Source organism: Saccopteryx bilineata, chromosome 4, assembly GCF_036850765.1.
Source record: "Saccopteryx bilineata isolate mSacBil1 chromosome 4, mSacBil1_pri_phased_curated, whole genome shotgun sequence".
Taxonomy (NCBI): Eukaryota; Metazoa; Chordata; class Mammalia; order Chiroptera; family Emballonuridae; genus Saccopteryx; species Saccopteryx bilineata.
In genome coordinates this window covers 192,432,080-192,451,681 of record NC_089493.1, presented here as the reverse complement: position 1 = coordinate 192,451,681, position 19,602 = coordinate 192,432,080, and the positions used below count along the sequence as shown (strand labels likewise).

At 53.2% G+C, this 19,602-nt stretch overlaps 1 protein-coding gene across 2 annotated transcripts in view; it reads left to right on the top strand.

Moving 5' to 3' along the window:
- The window catches only part of SH3PXD2B (SH3 and PX domains 2B), a 92,494-nt gene that overhangs the window by 58,889 nt on the left and 14,003 nt on the right, over positions 1 to 19,602 (top strand). For both annotated transcript variants that reach the window (XM_066273286.1, XM_066273288.1), the window contains 5 exons: positions 2,821 to 2,912; positions 3,494 to 3,519; positions 9,829 to 9,963; positions 13,627 to 13,731; positions 18,103 to 18,220. In XM_066273286.1, the coding sequence (XP_066129383.1) occupies positions 2,821 to 2,912; positions 3,494 to 3,519; positions 9,829 to 9,963; positions 13,627 to 13,731; positions 18,103 to 18,220 (476 nt within the window). The remainder of the gene's footprint in view (positions 1 to 2,820; positions 2,913 to 3,493; positions 3,520 to 9,828; positions 9,964 to 13,626; positions 13,732 to 18,102; positions 18,221 to 19,602) is intronic.

Below are 19,602 nucleotides of genomic sequence, written 5' to 3'. Positions count from 1 at the left end.
CAGGGGGCGATGCTCTGCCCACCAGGGGGCAATGCTCTGCCCCTCCGGGGCATCGCTCTGCCGCTACCAGAGCCACTCTAGCACCTGGGGCAGAGGCCAAGGAGCCATCCCCAGCACCCGGGCCATCTTTGCTCCAATGGAGCCTTGGCTGCAGGAGGGGAAGAGAGAGACAGAGAGGAAGGGGGGGTGGAGAAGCAGATGGGCGCTTCTCCTATGTGCCCTGGCCGGGAATCGAACCCGGGTCCCCTGCACACCAGGCCGACACTCTACCGCTGAGCCAACCGGCCAGGGCTAAACTTTTTTTTTAACTGAAAAAAAAAATTATGTAGGGCCAAAATGCCCCTGAAACCCTGTCAAAGGTGCCAGGCTGGATACCCCATCCATCTCACCGTTAGTCCACCATGGCCCAGCAGCAGGGTTGATGCATCACTTTGCAGGAGGGGAGGGGGGCTTTTATAGGTTCATTTATGTAGAAGACACCAGGCATGCCTTTTCCACCCCAGGCTCACACTGAGCGTGACAGGAAGGCACGTGAGAGGCACCAGGGAACTGAGGCCTTCTGCGGAGAGAGCAGGGTCCCGCCTCACTCCCGGGCATCCGCCAGTGGGTGACACGGCTGGCAGGGTTGCCTGCCTGGGCTACTTAAATTCCCGCACATGCACAGGCACTGTCCCCGCAGAGAAGTTTGCGGTAACGTGCGTGCGTGAGCCAGCTCTGCGGCACTCGGATCTACGTCCTCGGGACCTGGGCCAGAGGGGCGTTTTTTCTCTTTTAAACATTTATTTTATTTTATTTATTCATTTTAGAGGTGGGGGGCAGGAAGCATCAACTCTCATATGCTCCTTGACCAGGCAAGCCTGGGGTTTTGAACCAGTGACCTGAGCGTTCCAGGTGAATGCAGAGAGGCTTAAGTAACTGAGCTGTTTCTTCCTTATGGAGCCCTGTCTTCGTTTCACACCCTTTCACGATCGTGTGCACCCTGTACTTCTCTCCAGTTTGGCACAGAAACCAGTGCAGTGTGGGGCACATAGAAAATGTCCACTGGCCCTGGCCGGTTGGCTCAGTGGTAGAGCGTCGGCCTGGCGTGCAGAAGTCCTGGGTTCGATTCCCGGCCAGGGCACATAGGAGAAGCGCCCATCTGCTTCTCCACCCCTCCCCCTCTCCTTCCTCTCTGTCTCTCTCTTCCCCTCCCGCAGCGAGGCTCCATTGGAGCAAAGGTGGCCCGGGCGCTGGGGATGGCTCCTTGGCCTCTGCCCCAGGCGCTAGAGTGGCTCTGGTCGCGACAGAGCAACGCCCCAGATGGGCAGAGCATCGCCCCCTGGTGGGCGAGCCGGGTGGATCCCGGTCGGGCACATGTGGGAGTCTGTCTGACTGTCTCTCCCCGTTTCCAGCTTCAGAAAAATACAAAAAAAAAAAAAATGTCCACTGGATCACTGAGTGGATGCCTGTTGGTGGCTAAGCCAGCACAGCAAATGCCTGGTCCCACTTAGTGTTCCCCAACCCCTTGCTGATCCTCGTATGGCAGAGATGGTGGAGGCTCCTTTAACTGGTGAGCCGAGCTGGCAGAATGGCACAACTTGGGCAGGGGCGGTCCTGGATGTGCCGGCCTCATTCACCTGGGAACTTGTAACCTCTGCCTACCTCATCAAACAGTCCCTACACATTAGCACTTCAGATCCACGAGTCAGGACAGAGACACCGGCGACCTCAACGTTCCCCAGCAGACGGCGAGCTGAACAAAGCGTGATACATCTGCACCAGCGATTTTCAGTGGGTGTGCTGCAGGAATTGTCGCAACATGCAATCCCTGACTATTCAGTCAGGGGCACTGACCTCTTTTCCCTGAGATTGTCAAATTTTTTAAAAATGACAACAGCTGGCCCTGGCTGGTTGGCTCAGTGGTAGAGCGTCGGCCTGGCGTGCAGAAGTTCCAGGTTCGATTCCCGGCCAGGGCACACAGGAGAGGCGCCCATCTGCCTCTCCACCCCTCCCCCTCTCCTTCCTCTCTGTCTCTCTCTTCCCCTCCCGCAGCAAAGCTCCATTGGAGCAAAGATGGCCCGGGCGCTGGGGATGGCTCCTTGGCCTCTGCCCCAGGCGCTAGAGTGGCTCTGGTCGTGACAGAGCGACGCCCCGGAGGGGCAGAGCATCGCCCCCTGGTGGGCAGAGCATCGTCCCCTGGTGGGCATGCCGGGTAGATCCCGGTCGGGCGCATGCGGGCGTCTGTCTGACTGTCTTTCCCGTTTCCAGCTTCAGAAAAAAAATAAAATAAAATAAATAAAAATAAAAAAAATTAAAATGACAACAGCCAACACAACAATAGCTGTCCGGTGTGAATGAATCAAATGTATACCAATTTTGTCAGAAGAGCAAAAAATAGATCCGTTGGTGTGCCGCAGAATGTTAGTGATTAGCTTATGTGTGCCATGAGATGAAAAAGGTTGAAAATGGCTGATCCAAACAGGAGACACCAGCATCCGGTCTAGGTGGTGTGGTAGAAGAAGAATGACAAGGCGTGAAGTTCACAGTTTATTGTTTTGTCTAAATATGTGCGTATTATTTGTGCAGATATGCCTGTAATAAATATGTGCATATATGTACATCCACTGTGTGTGTGTGCGTGTGCTCCCTAAACCAGCAGCAGTAGCAGCATCACCAGGGACCGCTGGAAATGCACCTTCTCAGGCCACCACCCCAGGCTTGACTGAGAAAATCAGGGGGGGGGGGGGCCCAAGCAGTCTGTGTTTGAACAAGCCCCGCCCCTGGCTTCTGGCGTCCCTGACCTCCCCCTCCTTTTTGGACTCACTCGCGTCTCTTTCCCAGGCCCTGATCCAGCTGCCCCCCTACATCTCCCAGTGTGATGAGGTGCTGCAGTTCTTTGAGACAAGACCCGAGGACCTGAATCCCCCCAAAGAGTAAGTTTGTTTGTGGACCTCCCCCGCGCGTGCCCAGCCAGTCCGAAGGGAAAGCAAAGGAAAAATTAAACTGGATTCCATGGAGGGAGCCTGCACTGGGCCTCACTTCCTGTATCCTTCGCTGTCACTGTAGGTGGGTAACAGCGCCGAGTTTTACAGATGACGGAGGCAGCTGAGTGTGCCCCTGCCCCTCACACCTAGGCAGATGGGTCATTCCCTCCGTTTCTGCCTCAGTCACTTGGTTTGTGGAATGAGAGCAGGACCCCTGCCCACCCATGCTGTATGGTTATGGGGGTGCTGTAATGGCAGAACTAAGACCTGGTGCCCCTTCCCCCATGGGCTCCTCCCCAGGGCGCTAGAGCACTTATCAGGGAAAGGGAGAAACTTAAGAGGGATTTATTTACTTATTTATTCATCTGTTTTTTAAGGAAACTGGGTCCCCAGGGTTTGGCTTTAATTTTATTCGTTGACCAGAGATGTTGTGAGATGGAGAATGTCAGCCTCCTTATAGACTGGCTGGTACCAGCACACAACAGGCTCTGGCTTATTACTCTTTCTCACCCCCATTCTCTCCTGTACAGGGAGCATGTTGGGAAGAAGAAATCTGGTGAGAATATTCTCCTTTTTCTCCTGTGCATTCAGTGTTCAGCGTCCCCCTGCTGAGCACCTATGGTTTGTGTACCAGGCCCAGGCTCCGCAGTGGGATTGCAGCCACGTGGATGGGTGGGTAGATGGAGGGAGGGAGGGATGGATGGGTGGACTGACGGATGGATGGATGGATGGATGGATACTTGGATACTTGTTTACTTGATTGCTTGATGGATTGCTTGATATCCCACCCTGTTTCCCAAAAACAATGATTGGAGGTCGTTTCATCTTATACCAAAAAGTTACGAGGTGGGTGAGACCTGGGGTCTGCCGCAGCACAGCCCGGAGGAGCAGGGCGACAGCTCTCTGACGTGCTGTAGGGTGTTAGGTGCCTCTCTTCTGCCTCAGACAAAGGGACGTGGTCACTCAGAGCTAAGCGCGTTCTTCTCAGGTGTCTGGAAGGAGTCAAAAAGGAGGGACTCCGGGTCATGAAGAAGGAGTGGACCTTTCCCTACAGCAGGGAGCATTCGGGGCTGAGGGGACAGTGTGCGGGCAGAAGGCGGAAGTGTCGCTAGGTCTGGGCGAGATCCATCCGCCACCCTCAGCCCCACGCCCACCTCTGTGCGTCCCCCAGCCACCGCTGATCATGGCGGGGCGGGGGCGGTGACCGCTGCTCTCTCAGGCCGCTCAGTGCTCTCCCAGAGTCAGCGCTCCCCCTCCCCCACGCAGCAGGCCCTTCTAGCAAGAGCAGTAGTGGAATGAGTGGGTGGGGTTTGGGTACACACAGGTCTAGGATTGGTCAGTACTGATTTTTTCCCCCCACCTGCCACCCAGGTCATTCCCACATCTTCAAAGCCCCTAGCACGCGCCACAGCTGCAGCCTGTGTGGTCTTCAGAGCCTCCAGAAGTCCGAGTTGTTGTATTTATTCAGGACTCCAAGAAGTTTGAGGGGGTTGATACAGATGGAGAAGGGGGGGCCCAGCAGAGGTCCCAGAAGTTAAAAAAAAAAAGAAATGGATGCCTCCTCTCATGGGCCTGTTTCCTCATCTATAAAAGGGGGGATTCCTATAGAATTTATAATAGTCGGTATAAAGCACTTAGAACCGTGCCCACCCGGTGCCATTCTTTTTTTTTTTTTTTTTTAATTCATTTTTAGAGAGGAGAGAGAGGGACCGAGAGGGAGAGAGAGGAGAGAGAGACAGAGAGAGAGAAGGGGGGAGGAGCTGGAAGCATCAACTCCCATATGTGCCTTGACCAGGCAAGCCCAGGGTTTCGAACTGGTGACCTCAGCATTTCCAGGTCGACGCTTTATCCACTGCGCCACCACAGGTCAGGCCCCCGGTGCCATTCTTGCAATGAAGGATGGAGAGGAGCACTTCTCTTGGCCTCGAGGTGTGGCTCTGGGGTGAACTCTGGCCCCCTCCCGAGCACTTTCTGGCTTAATGGGTACTGGCCGGAGCCATGGCATCCTGCTCCAGCTGGAAATAGTCCCTGAGCCCTGAGGATAATGATACGTTTCTTAGAAAAGAACAGAGCGGGCCACTCTTGGGCTGGTCACCGAGTTTCCGGCTTTGATGAATGTGCGGGGTCATTCCCGGAGGGGATGGGTGCGAGACAGAGGGGAGGGAGACAGCTCTGGTTTGTGCAAACAAAAGTGTCCTGTCAGACAGGCTGGATGAGGCAATCGGTCTGGAAAAGGGAGAAGAGGCTCTAATTTGTGGCAACCACTGTTACATCATGCACCTGCAATGATGGGAGAAGGCCTTATTCATAGCTCAGCTGGGTGGAAAATAGCATCTCTCCTCATTCAGACGAAGAGCCCGTGCTGGGATTAGCCTTTTCACCTGACCTTTGAACACTTGCGTTGTGTGAGAACCAGCCTTCTTGATTGGATTTGAAAGGGATTTCAGGTTGACGGCCAAGCCCTGAGATCTCAGTGCCAGAATTCCAAGTTGGAGAAGGCTTCTCAATCTCCAGAATCTCCAGTCATGACTGGCTGGCTGGCTCCTGGCAGACTTTGACCAATGTGGTCTCAAAGTCGGCTCATCCTGCAGGGGAAAAAAAAAAAAAAAAAAAAAAAAATCCAGCAAAATGTAACAGGTCGTGATTATTCAAGGAGCATCTTTCTTCCTGATTTTTTTTTTTACCCTTTCCATACTGAAGCATTCTCTCCTTTACTGACTCTTTGAGCAAGACTGGCAGGATAGTGAATTTCTGGAAAGAAAACCCTACTTTACTATAACTCATTGTATTGGTCTGCGGAGGTCGCCATAACGAAATACTACAGACGGAGAAGCTTGGACAGCAGAGGTTATTTTCTCACAGTTGTGGCGGCACGGTTGGAGAGCGACCTATTCTTGGCTTGTTCCTGTGTCCTTCTCACTGTATGTTCACCTGGCAGAGACGGACAGCGAGCTCCCTGGTGTCTCTTCTCACCGGGGCACAAACCCAGCGCGAAGGTTTCGTCCCCATGACCTCATCTACCTAATTCCCTCCTAGAGGCCCCACCTCCTCATCCCATCACAGGATGGTTAGGGCTTCAGCAGATGGCTTTTTGAGGGATACAATGACAGTTCTTTTTAAATTTCAAGACATGCCATCTTGAATCAAAGCTTGCCCAACTAGAAAATTCTGTGGTAGATCAGGCACTTGCCTCTTGAGAACATTTTACAGCAAGCACCTCTTCGATGATCGAATCACCCTTCCACTGTGGAATCTCAACATTTGGCTGGCCTTCTCCTTCTCTTATTTCCTGCTGGACCACAAGGACGGCAATCCTGACCTAAGAATACTTGGCTCTCACACTTGCAGCCCCTAGAATTTAGCACCCGGCATCCACTTCTAGGTATTGCTCTTACTGTGGATTATAGAGCTTGGCTGCAATATCACAGTCCACCAGCAGGTGCCCCCACCTAACACCTAAACAGCCGGAAGCCTAGTTTGAAAATCTGGTATTTCAAATCCTGGTATTCCTAGTTTTTGTTTTTGTTTTTTAGGTTTTTTTTGTTTTTGTTTTGTTTTTTGTTTTTGTTTTTACAGAGGCAGAGATAGACAGGGACAGACAGACAGGAACAGAGAGAGATGAGAAGCATCAATCATCAGTTTCTTGTTGCGCGTTGCGACTTCTTAGTTGTTCATTGATTGCTTTCTCACATGTGCCTTGACTGTGGGCCTTCAGCAGACCGAGTAACCCCCTGCTGGAGCCAGCGACCTTGGGTCCAAGCTGGTGAGCTCTTTGCTCAAGCCAGATGAGCCCGCGCTCAAGCTGGCGACCTCGGGGTCTCGAACCTGGGTCCTTCCGCATCCCAGCCCGGCGCTCTATCCACTGCGCCACCACCTGGTCAGGCGATATTCCTAGTTTTGATGAGTTGAATGCTGTGGGTGAAATGAAGGCCACCTGCTCTGGAAGAACTGGTGCAGAAAAAGCAACCCTGTGTACTATCTTTGAACTACTTGATGGCATGGAATAGTCTGGAAGCGACTGTCACAGAACAGGAAGGAGATAATGTAAGACTCTGAGTCTTGGAGGCAGTCGCTGAGCCATGTGCTGGTACCAGATCGGCTCACACCAGCCAGAGTGAGCCCTGCTCCGTGCCCTCCTCATTTCCTGGTATCCTGTCTTATTCTCCACAAACCCTACGATTCCCCGATTCTGTCACTGCTTGTAGTTATCCCAAATCCCCTTGGCAGCCTGGTTAGGCGAGTCGGTGCAGGGAGTTTTCGGAAGTTTCCGTTCATTCTTTGTTCATGCATTCCAGAAATGTCCACTGAGTGTCTGTGCTGAGTGCTGAGCAAACAAAGACAGAATGGTTTTGGGTTTTTTGTTTTTTGTTTTTTGTTTTTTTTGTATTTTCTGAAGCTGGAAACGGGGAGAGACAGTCAGACAGACTCCTGCATGCGCCCGACCGGGATCCACCCGGCACGCCCACCAGGGGCCACGCTCTGCCCACCAGGGGGTGATGCTCTGCCCCTTCGGGGTGTCGCTCTGCCACGACCAGAGCCACTCTAGCGCCTGGGGCAGAGGCCAAGGAGCCATCCCCAGCGCCCAGGCCATCTTTGCTCCAATGGAGCCTTGGCTGCGGGAGGGGAAGAGAGAGACAGAGAGGAAGGAGGGAGGGGGGTGGAGAAGCAAATGGGCACTTCTCCTATGTACCCTGGCCGGGAATCGAACCCGGGTCCCCCGCACGCCAGGCCGACGCTCTACCGCTGAGCCAGCCGGCCAGGGCCTGACAGAATGGTTTTGCATTCAGCGTTGACTAAGCACCTACTGTACGCCTGACAGGAAGGCTCTAGGCCCCCTGGGAATGCAAAGGTGAACAAGAGATGGGAGCTTTCTCACCATCTGGTAGAAGAGAGAGCGGCGACCCTCTGCCAGGCTGTCGCTCCCCGCTCTGGTTTTCCACATCAGGAGTCCGTGGCGCCTGGCTCTGACAAAGGGCCCTTGTGCTGCCCCTGGATGCAGGAGCTGGAGGGCCGTGGTGTGCTGGGAAGCACTTCACAACCAGCTCTCCGGTGGTCAGCCCTGCTTTGTAGCATGTGCCAACTTCCATGGTGTAAATGCTCCCGCCGTGGCCAATTTCAAGCAGCCAACAGGATACCACCCAAGAGATTTGGGAAGAGGCACACAAAATTGGCTCCATGTGAGCCAGCACTCACATACCCCACCGGCCCTGGGAGTGTTTGGGACACAAGTGTGGGGTGTCCTGGATGCTTCTGTTGTTTGAAGAAATAATAGGAGAGAATATTTTTAAGCGGGACTTTCAGGAAGCCAGGGTCCTGTGGCCACAGATGTCACACTGCCCTCTCAGCACATTTAGCCTGCTGCTCTAAAAGGCGCTGTCCCCTTCTCTTTGGAGTGTCTGAACACGTATAACCTTCTGCATCCCTCGTGTTCTGTGACATCTTTTCATTTATCTATCAGATGTGTCGTAATATTTCACCGGGGCTGGACGGCTTCCGTGTCCTGCGGCTTCTCCTGGGGTGCCTCTCTCCTTTGCCCCTGCCCTGACCCAGAGCTCTGGCCTGGCAGCTCTACGGCCTCCATCTGGTCTCCAGCTCTCCTTCCTGCCAACCTCTATCTAATCCATCTCCATGTGGCGGCCAGCATGATCTTTTTTATTTATTTATTCATTTTAGAGAGGAGAGGGAGAGAGAGAGAGGAGAGACAGAGAGAGAGAAGTGGGGGGAGGAGCTGGAAGCATCAACTCCCATATGTGCCTTGACCAGGCAAGCCCAGGGTTTCGAACCGGCCACCTCAGCATTTCCAGGTTGACACTTTTATCCACTGCGCCACCACAGGTCAGGCGCCAGCATGATCTTTTTAAAGATGCAAATCTTCACGTGCCATTCCCTTCTTCACGCCCTCTCGCAATTCTACTTCAGGGGTGAAGAAACAAACGCCAGCAAAAACCCCGCCAACTTCTTGTCTTGCCCTGCAGGCCCCGCCTGCTCTCACCCATGCCCACCTGTGTGACCTCACGCAGGACCCCTCTCCTCACTTCCGGGCCACAGCCACACTGGCCTCTCACCAGGTCCTGGGAGGCTCCACGCCCTTTCCCACCTCACAGTGTCTGCCTGTGCCGTTCCTTCCCCCCAGGTCCTCGGGACTCCTTATCTCTCAGGTCTCTGCTTTATGTCACCTCCTTGGGAGGTCTTGCTGACCAACCCCTTTAACATAGCATCCCATCTAGTTCATTCCTTGTCCAGCATCCTGGTTGTTTTCAGAAGCGCATCTATCAAAAACAAATACTTTTATACACACACACACTCACACACACACACACTTATTGATCACATATACTTGGCTATGTGTCTGTCACCCCAACCGGATGAGGTTCCATGAGTCTGGGGTCTTGTCTGTTCCATTCACTTCAGCACCGCGGCACCTAAGAGAGGGTCCGAAATATCATTGGTGATTTTGTGAATTAACAGATGAACGGCACTGGGTGGTTCAATGGTTGGTGACTGTATGAGTTAGATGAATGGATATGTAGTTGGGTGGATGATGGATGGATAGATAGATGGTTTTATGGATGGTGGATAGATCGATACGAATGAATGAACTTCCCCACTAAGCAGTCCACTTCTTCAGGGCAAGTTCCCTATCTTAACCCGAACCTCCAGTGCCTAGCACAGTGCCTGGTCCTTAGTAAGTTCTGGTGGGTTGAGTGAGCAACTGAATGAGAGAATGAATGGCTGAGACGGAACCTACAACAGCTACTTTCTCTATTTACGTTGTCCTCCCGCCCCGCCCCACCCTCCCGGCTCCTGATCCTTCGCACATGGGTGGGGGCCAGGTGTGACCTCTGACGGTGTTTCATAACCACAGGGAGCGACCCGACCTCGGTGGACCCCATGGTCCTGGAGCAGTACGTGGTGGTGGCCGACTACCAGAAGCAGGAGAGCTCGGAGATCAGCCTCAGCGTGGGGCAGGTGGTGGACATCATCGAGAAGAATGAGTCAGGTAGGCCCTTGGTCCACCTCCTTCCCCAGCCACCACTCTCCCCGGGCCCCCTGGGGCAGGGGACACTTGGGAACGCAGCCAGTGCAACAGCCGACCCAGGCTGGTCGGTGTCCACGAGTCTGTCTAGCTGGTGACCTCCTAGGAAGCTGCCCCCTGTTTGGTCACCGTGCTTAAATAACCGAGTTGGTCACAACTCGCCAGCGTCCTGTTGGGTCAGATGATAGTGATTTGTTTTGAGGTTCACGTTTCACGAGCATTCCTTCCGGTTTCCACGCACGTGGAGGCGCAGGGACTGGCATTCCACAGAAAAGGTGCTCTTTGGTTTTCTTTGATTACCACGGGAGTCTTCAGGAAGGCGCCATCCGCAGTGGGCTCTGGTGTGGACCGGACACACTGCTGTCCTCAGCTCACCTGCCCGTCACAGGGACCTCAGGTCGGGGACAGAATGGGGTACAGTTGAGACACTCAGCCAGGGTCTCCGTCTGAACTCTGCATTCCACAGCAAGGCAAATGGGCTTCTTCGCTGACTGTCAGTTGTCTCATCTGAAATACAACTTCTGCTCCAAAGGGCTGTCGTAAGGATTAATGAGATGATGTGTGGGAGTGCCTGAACTTGTGCTGGGCATGCAGTAGGTGCTCAAGATGTGAGTTTTCCCCCTTTCGCTTTCCTTAGCCACAAAGTACCCATTGGTGCCGTTGAAGGCAAAGAGTCGGGAAGAGGTGACTAGATCCTCTCCGGGAAAGAAATGACACAAATCCACTGGCTTTGTTATGGCTAAAATGTGACACTGGTTAATAATATCACGAGCAGGCCAGTGCTCTGTGATACCCAGGGCTCGTTAAGGTCTAACAAATAGGTCTGACATTTCCAGGAGCATGTGGGTTACATCCCCATTTGTCATGGGATCAAGGTTAGTCCCAGAAGTCCTTAAATACTCGCTATTATAGCGATTGTCATCCCTGCTTCACAGCTGAGGGACCACGACTCCAGGTGACTGGGTCACTCACCCGAGATCTCCCGTCAGGATGCTGAGCTGGAATCCCAAACCCGTTCCAGATGGTCACGTGGCTTTCTGGTGATCCCTGGGAATGCGCATGTGCAGATGATGGGTGTGGCTGGGATGCTGTGTGGGGACTGAAGGAAGGGGTGCCCACTCCTCTGGGCCACCTGCTTGTGTGAAGATAGGAAGAATGCATTCCAGGGGAAGAGTCGGGGCCAGGATGGGGTGTCAGGGACACGCCCAGTATGTCCAGAAGGCACTGGAGTGGGGGTGGAGGGGAGGCACATAGTCACATCTTCAAGTGGCCAACAAACGAGCAACATTTATTTTTAATTATATATATGTTTTACTTAGCCAGGTAATACATGGATACCTTTTTCTTAAAGCATTCATGATAAAGTTAAAAGTTACATTTCCCACTAGCTTCAACCCTAGACCCCTTTCCAAACCCCAGATAGCCCTTCTGTCAGGTTGGTGGGAATTCTTCTTGATAATTGTACACACAACCCACATATCGATGTGTGTGTGCATGCAGTCATACCCTGGAGATACTGTGGGTCTGGTTCTACAGTACCGCACTAAAGCAAATACCTCAAATATCACAATAATGTGAACCACACGAATTTTTTGGTTTCCTAAGGTGTATAAAAAAGTTATGTTGCTCTAGTCAGATAGCTCAGTTGAAGCGCAGAGTTTGCTGGTTCGATCCCCATCAGGGCGCAGATTAATGCTCCTGTCTCTCTCTCTCTCTCTCTCTCTCTCTATCTCTATCTCTCTATCTCTCCCCCTTCCTCTCTAGCTAAAGTCAATAAATAAATATTTTAATTAATAAATAAAGCATCTATTTTTTTTAAAGTTCTACTTATACTATACTATAGTCTATTAACTGTGCAAGAATATTCTTTAAAAATGTGCATACCTTGCCTGACCAGGTGGTGGCGTAGTGGATAGAGCATCAGACTGGGATGCAGAGGACCCAGGTTAAAGACCCCGAGGTTGCCAGTTTGAGCACGGTCTCATCTGGTTTGAGCAAAGCTCACCAGCTTTCACCCAAGGTCGCTGGCTCGAGCAAGGGGTTACTCGGTCTGCTGTAGCCCCACGGTCAAGGCACATATGAGAAAGCAATCAATGAACAACTAAAGTGCCACAACAAAAAACTGATGATTGATGCTTCAAAAATGTGCATATCTTAATTTTAAAATAATTTATTGCTAAAAAATGTTAACCATCATCTGAGCTTTCAGTGAGTCATACTCTTTGCAGGTGGAGGGTCTTGCCTTTAATTTGTAAAAAAAAAATGCACCATATGCAAAGTGCAATAATGTATAGCTCCATAAAGCGAGGTGTGCCTGTGTGTATGTGTGAGAGAGGAGGGGGGAGGGAGGGAGGGAGGGAGGGAGGGAGGGAGGGAGGGAGGGAGGAGAGAGAGCCCCTTCCTCCATCGTCAGAACCAGCAGTGTCATCCCTCTGAGCCTTTCCTCCTAGCCACATCTCCCTCTGCCTCCTTCCCCCCTCCCCAGTCAAGCACCCTGGTGATTACAGCGGCCCACCCAGATAATCCAGGATGAGCTAGCTCCCTGGCTGAAGGTCAGCTGATTGGCAACCTTAATTCCATCTACAGCTTCCACTGGTCTTTGTCACAGAATTTAACATATTCATAGTTCCAGGGATGACAGGGATCTCTTTGGTGGGTCATTATTCCACCTATCCCACGCACCACACAGACTTTTCTCTGGAGAGGGAGGGCCTGAGTCTGGGTGAGAGGCCCTCTCCAGCAGTCACATCTGCAGCCAGCCTGACCTTGACATGAGCAGATGCAGGATCGGATGGGCTGTTCCGGCACTGGCTTCCACGTCAGACCGTGCAGCCAGCCTGACCTTGACGTGAGCAGATGCAGGATCGGATGGGTTGTTGGGCACTGGCTTCCACGTCAGACCGTGCAGCCAGCCTGACCTTGACGTGAGCAGATGCAGGATCGGATGGGCTGTTCCGGCACTGGCTTCCACGTCAGACCGTGCAGCCAGCCTGACCTTGACGTGAGCAGATGCAGGATCGGATGGGCTGTTCCGGCACTGGCTTCCACGTCAGACCGTGCAGCCAGCCTGACCTTGACGTGAGCAGATGCAGGATCGGATGGGTTGTTGGGCACTGGCTTCCACGTCAGACCGTGCAGCCAGCCTGACCTTGACGTGAGCAGATGCAGGATCGGATGGGTTGTTGGGCACTGGCTTCCACGTCAGACCGCCTGGTGCGCATCGCAGCTCTTCCCTGAGCGGTGGGAGCTCGGACGAGGCCGTTCGCCTCTTGAGGACCCCGTCTCCTCTTCCGCGCCGTGAGCGTGGTACTGGGACGATGCTATAAGACCCTGCAATGCAAATGCAAGGACTGGTAGCTCGCACACCTTAATGAAGGTGGCTGTGCTCTGCTCTCGCCGTTCAGGACCTTTCCCGCCCTGCCCTGGGCTCCAGAGCTGGCTTCTCCTGAGTCCTCTTTGCAGCTAGCAGTCCGCTGCCGTGGCTAGCGGTGTCCCACCGATATCACGGTGCCTTTGTCGCCTTACCCAGACTGTTCACACAGACAGTGCCTGACTGTGTTATTATACTCTGACACCCAGGCCTCCCGCCTGACCCAGGTAACACCGGTCCGCACTCTTGTTTCCCAGGTTGGTGGTTCGTCAGCACTGCCGAGGAGCAAGGCTGGGTCCCCGCGACCTGCCTTGAAGGGCAGGATGGTGGGCAGGATGACTTTTCCCTGCAGCCCGAGGAAGGTAAGCGGGCGCTCGAGCCCCGGGCCCGCGGGGAGACCTCTGCTGGCCGTCACCCCCATGGGGCTCCTCACCCGGTCCCCTCTCTTCCCGCCCGCCTCTAGTAGCCTGTGGACAGGAAGCCAGGCATGGGGTTGATGGGCAAGCCCGCCCTTTCTTAGGGATCTTTGGGAGCTGGGCCCCTGACACTTCCATGGAACCCCAGGTAGCCCCAGCCTGGTTAATGTCAACAAGATCAGCCTTCCTCCCTCGAATTAGTCTGGTGGCCAAGATAGCGGGGCTGCTGCCAGCTCATTTGCACGACATCTGAAGCCATCTGTAAAGATCTCTGCTTTCTCTGTTGGTTTAGCGGTCCCTACCGGGCATCAGGGTTAGGGCTGGCCCCCGCCCCCACCCACACACACTTCTGTATCCCAGAGCACTTTCCCCACAGGCGCCCGAGGGGTGCTTCCTGCCGTGTCAGAAATGCTGAGGCCCGGCGGACTCCCTTCCCTCCAGAAGCATTTCCGAAACTAGAGTACACGTTCACCTTAGCTAGTGAACAGAAGGGTTTCAGAGTCAGACAGACCCTGAAGGTCGCTCACCACTTACTGGCTGAGCGAGCTGGGGCCAGCAACTTAACCTCTCTGCAGCTCGGTCCCTCCTCTAAAGGTGGAAACGATGTCTACCTTATGGAATTCTTCTTTTATTTTATTTTTATTTTACAATTTTTTATTTTTTATTATTTTTATTTTTCTGAAGTTGGAAACGGGGAGGCAGTCAGACAGACTCCCGTATGCGCCTGACCAGGATCCACCCGGCACGCCCACCAGGGGGCAATGCTCTGTTGCGACCAGAGCCACTCCTGCGCCTGAGGCAGAGGCCACAGAGCCATCCTCAGTGCCTGGGCCAACTCTGCTCCAATGGAGCCCTGGCTGCGGGAGGGGAAGAGACAGAGAGGAAGGAGAGGGGGAGGGGTGGAGAAGCAGATGGGCGCTTCTCCTGTGTACCCTGGCCGAGAATCGAACCTGGGACTCCTGCACGCCAGGCCGACACTCTACCACTGAGCCAACCAGCCAGGGCCCTGGAATTATTCTTTTAATTCAACAAGATCCTACGTGCAAAGCACTTGACAGAGATCCTGAAACAATAATAAATAACGAGGACCAGTTCATTGTGCTTTGCATAGAGTCGAACATTTGGGGCTTTGAGTTGATGCTATTGAGAAAGCACAAAGCCACTTACCCTTTGAGTAGTATGAACGTTCATGGACGTCCTCGTGTCTCCTGACTGTCCAGAGTACAGATCAATTTATTTTAAAAATGTGAAAGGCAACATTTAAAAAAGGCAAATGTATGTTCTTCTTGTTTTCATAAATTAATTATCAAACAAACATGATTTTAAGTTAATAAAACTGGAACTGGAATTCATTTCATTTTTGGGGAAAAAAACTCTCACTCTTGGGGGTCAGCGAGAATGAAAAAAACTTACTACTCAAAGGGTTAAGTATCTATACGTGTCAGAACAGAGGGTGCGAAGGAAGAAGGGGGATATTTTTGTGCTCAAAGGTTAGCAGCAAGAATTATAGCCTGACCAGGAGGTGGCGCAGTGGATAGAGCGTTGGACTGGGATGCAGAGGAACCAGGTTCGAGACCCCGAGGTCATCAGCTTGGACCCAAGGTCACTGGCTTGAGCAAGGGGTTTCTTGGTCTGCTGAAGGCCCGTGGTCAAGGCACATATGAGAAAGCAATCAATGAACAACTAAGGTATCGCAACGAAAAACTAATGATTGATGCTTCTCATCTCTCTCCGTTACTGTCTGTCCCTGACTCTCTGTCCCTGTTTAAAAAAAAAGAATTATATGTGGCTTTGCATTTAATTTTATTACGGCTAGCAGCACTCAGGGTACAATGTCTGTTGGTTTGCTCTGTGTTTGTAGGGCCCAGAGGGCCCTGGGGACGGGGCTGACGCAGGAATGCCACAGGACCGATGCCAGTTAGGGGGCAGTGGTGTACCACATGGAAACTATCTCCCCTAGACCGTTAGTGACAACCACACGGGCATGCCTCTGTAGGGGGATGATTATTCTCATTTCACAGATGAGAAAACAGGCTCAGAAAGGTAGAGACACCGGCCCGGGGTCACACAGCTAGTAGATAAGAGAGAGACACACACACACACCACATGTTCCCAAGGGTTTGTACGTTTCCCTTCCCCTGTCAGAGGGCTTTTCTCAGTGCCTCTCTGTAATCATGCCAGGGATAGAATTCTGTCCACTGGAGGCCTCTTCACTCGAGGTTAAAGTTAAGACTCAGGAACTTGGTCCTTCTGAGACCCCCGGGTTTGGCATTGATTCAGAAATAATGGCTTTTAAATGGGAACACGTGATTGGGGCCCCGTTGGCCTGGAGACCCTGGAAGTGCTTTCTTCTCACCTCTGCCTTCTGTCCTTCGCTTCCACATGCTGCCCGTCCAGTCTCATGGAGGTACTGGTCTTTGCCCCGGCCCGCGGGCCGCCACCGGACCCTGGGGGACTTGCATGCTGTCCGCTGGCGGCAAGGTGTCTACCGTGGACTTTTCTTCCCCGTTCGGGGTTTAGAGCCAGGTCCCTGCATCTGCATGCGTCTCCCTGCTCTGGGACAGCCCGTGGCTGTTGCATGTGAGAAACAGCGAACCTGTCTGTGCTGTGTGTGTGTGTGTGTGTGTGTGCGTGCGTGCATGTGTGTGTGTGTGTTGGCATGTCAGTTTGGGAGGAGGGAGCCTGGGGCTTAAAGTTTCTTAGGTTAAAAAAGGATGTCTGGGGGCCTCTGTAATGCAGAGCCAGTGACCTGTTCCTTTTGTCAGGCACCTTTGAGTTGCAAGGAAAAGAAACCCACATCAAACTGGCCTAAGCACAGAGGGAAGTATATTGACTCCTATCAATAAAAAAAACCCAGGGTAGGGCAAGCTTCAGGCACGGCTGGATCCAGGGGCTTGAAATTATCCTGGGGACCTGAGACTGACACTTGCCACCTCTCTGCTCTGCTTTGCTGGAGCCGTTCTCTGGTGAGGAGAATAGTTCCAGGCGCCCTCCAGGGATGCCCACCTATAAAGTTCTTCAACACAGATGCCAGGAGGGGTTCTAACTGACCCACATGGGTCACATGCCATACCTGAAACAATCATAGATGCCAGGGGGATGCCAGGGCAGGGTCCCACCCCCTCCTCTCCTTCCAAGAGACAGTGAAGTCAACCTCGCCCAAACCATGTGGACAGGGGCTGGTAGTGCCGCCAGAGACAGGGCAGTGGGTGTTAAACATCAGTACCATCAGGCCCCCACTATGCCGTCTAGAAAGCCTTCTCCCTTAAGCTCTGCTAGGGGGTCACTGAGTGTTGCACGGAGCCCACAGAGGCCGCTGGGTGCTAGAGAATCCCGTGGGCGATTCAGCAAAAGGGTGCTGGCCCCAGGAGTCCAGGCCTGTAGTGCTACCTGCACGTAGTCTGGGGCCAGACCAGACAGAACTGCTGTGTTCAGACGGGGTTGAATTACCCCTGCACCCCACCCCGGAGCCTTCCTGATCAAGGAGAACAGCTGACCGTGCTGTGCACAGGATATATGCAACCTGAGTCAGCTCAGCCCCCATGGAGCAGGTCAGTGGGCTAGATCAATAAATAAATAAACACCATATGTGTTTGCTGCCTCCCTCTGCACCAGCTGGGCCGGCCGCACAGACAGGCTGCGGTGTTTTCCCGAAGGGAGAGTCGGCCCCCACGTGGTCACCATCCATGCCAACCCCCGGCTGGCCCCTCCACTCCCTGGGGGCCAGGATGTAACCCAAACAGGAAAGCCTCGCCTGGCCAGGCTCCCCGGGACACTCAGCTGTGCCGGGGATGGGAGCTAGTCCCTTGCTCTCTGGAGGGCCTTCCCTGAGTGTGACAATAAGCAACCCTATCTGCAGAGCCCAGGCCCCCTGCGTGGGGGGGACACAGATCCTTGCCTTCAAGGACATTCAGATACTAGCAGGGGAAACAGACCGAAACGCAAGAAATCAGTAAATTATATGCTGTGTGAGAAATTATTCCGGGTCTGAGGGGGGCAGGGAATGAACCTGGGTAAGCAGGGTGAGGATGCCAGATGTCCGAATACTGCATGGGCGAGGTCTTGGAAGGTGACCTTGAAGCGCAGATTTGAAGAAAGGGAGAGAAATGTGTGACCCGAAGGATTTGGACCTGCCCTTGGACCTGTGCCCTGTTGCTGCTTACGCAGGGTCATCCAGGGCTCAGTGAGAACCTGGGGGCTGCACGGAAATCGTAACCTCTGATGGGCAGGGACGTCTCACGGACCACAGGCTTGGCCATCAGTGTTTCGGGACCCTCGGTGTCCTCAACTTACCCCAGCATCCCTTTGTCCCTGCAGAGGAGAAGTACACAGTCATCTACCCGTACACGGCTCGTGACCAGGATGAAATGAACCTGGAGAGAGGGGCCGTGGTGGAGGTCATCCAGAAAAACCTGGAAGGCTGGTGGAAGATCAGGTACCCACTGCAGCTGGGGGGGGGTTTCAGGTCACGTGGTCTCCAGCTGCACAGAGGTCTGTAAGCCGTTACAGACAGGGTGAGGTTTTAGCCCGAGCCACAAAAGGATGCTTCTCCTCTGTGCTGTTTGGCTTCACTCCCTACTCAGATCCTTCTATAAAAACCCATAATAAGCAAAAATCTTCTCCAAACACAGCGAACCACAGATAGCAGTAAGCCTGTTGAGCAAGACTGCTCTCCACCTCCAGATGTTCCTCTTAACAAGTAACGGGGGGCTGAGCTGTCACATCTCGTGCGTGTGCTTTCGCACGCCAGCCCTGCCTGGCGACCAGGACAACGCATAACCCTTAGCCCAGCGCTGACCACTTGCCCTGGTCTCTCAGAGTGCGGCAGTGAAGGCGTTGCAGACACTTGGTCACAGTGCCTCCATCTGGGTAATGAAATCAGAACCCCATAGGCGGGTCGAGTGGCCAGCTCGTGCTGGTCTGCTTGGTACTTTCCCAGGTTTGGTAATGAGCCGTGGGGCCCTGGGACCTGGAGTCTCTGTGCCATGACATAGGACCTTAGGGCTGCTCACGTGGGACTGAGTGTGTGGCACGTTAGTCATTCATTCAACAAACAGACACCAAGAATCCCTTCTGGGCCAAGCACTGTTCTGGGAGTTGGGGCGTCAACCATGAGAAAGACACCGTAATTCACACCCACAGGCGCAGAGGACAGACCCGTGCACGGTCACAGGCCAGGGTGGTGCCCGATGTGTTGGAGAGAGACGCGCAGGGCAGTTGGGAGCACAGAACAGGGGCTTCTGTGCCGGGGGGTGAGGAAGACTTCCTGAGGGAGGGGAACCTCAGAAGTGAGGTCTGAAGGACTAAGGACAGTGATACATAACACTGTCTTGCTGTCTTGCTATCTTTTTTATCCCAAAACTTAGTGGCTCTGGTATTTGGGAATGGCTTATTGGCCCCCGCCCCCTCCTGAGACCGCAGCGTGATGTCTGAAGCTAGAGAGTGGCAGTCAGGATTTGAACCTGGACCTCTCTCACCCCCGAGCCCACTCACTGCTGCCTGGGTTGCCCCTCTGCGTGTGGTGTTGTGTCCCCAAATGCACTATCTCATATTGAGGGTGAGGGTTGTATGCAGCGTGACGTTTTTCACTGCAGACAGGATGTATTCCTGGGCATCTTAAGATTGACAGACACCAAACTCTGCCTATTTCTCTCTCCTTATAAATTTGCTTTCAGTTACAAAGGACCTTTTTTCATTGAAACACAGTGCTATTTTCTTCTTAAAGTAACTCCTGACAAGATACATGAGCCTATAGCATCTGCCGTTGCCAGTCAGTTCGGTGTGTTCAGCTCCCCCCGAATGTGGGCTCCTATTTTG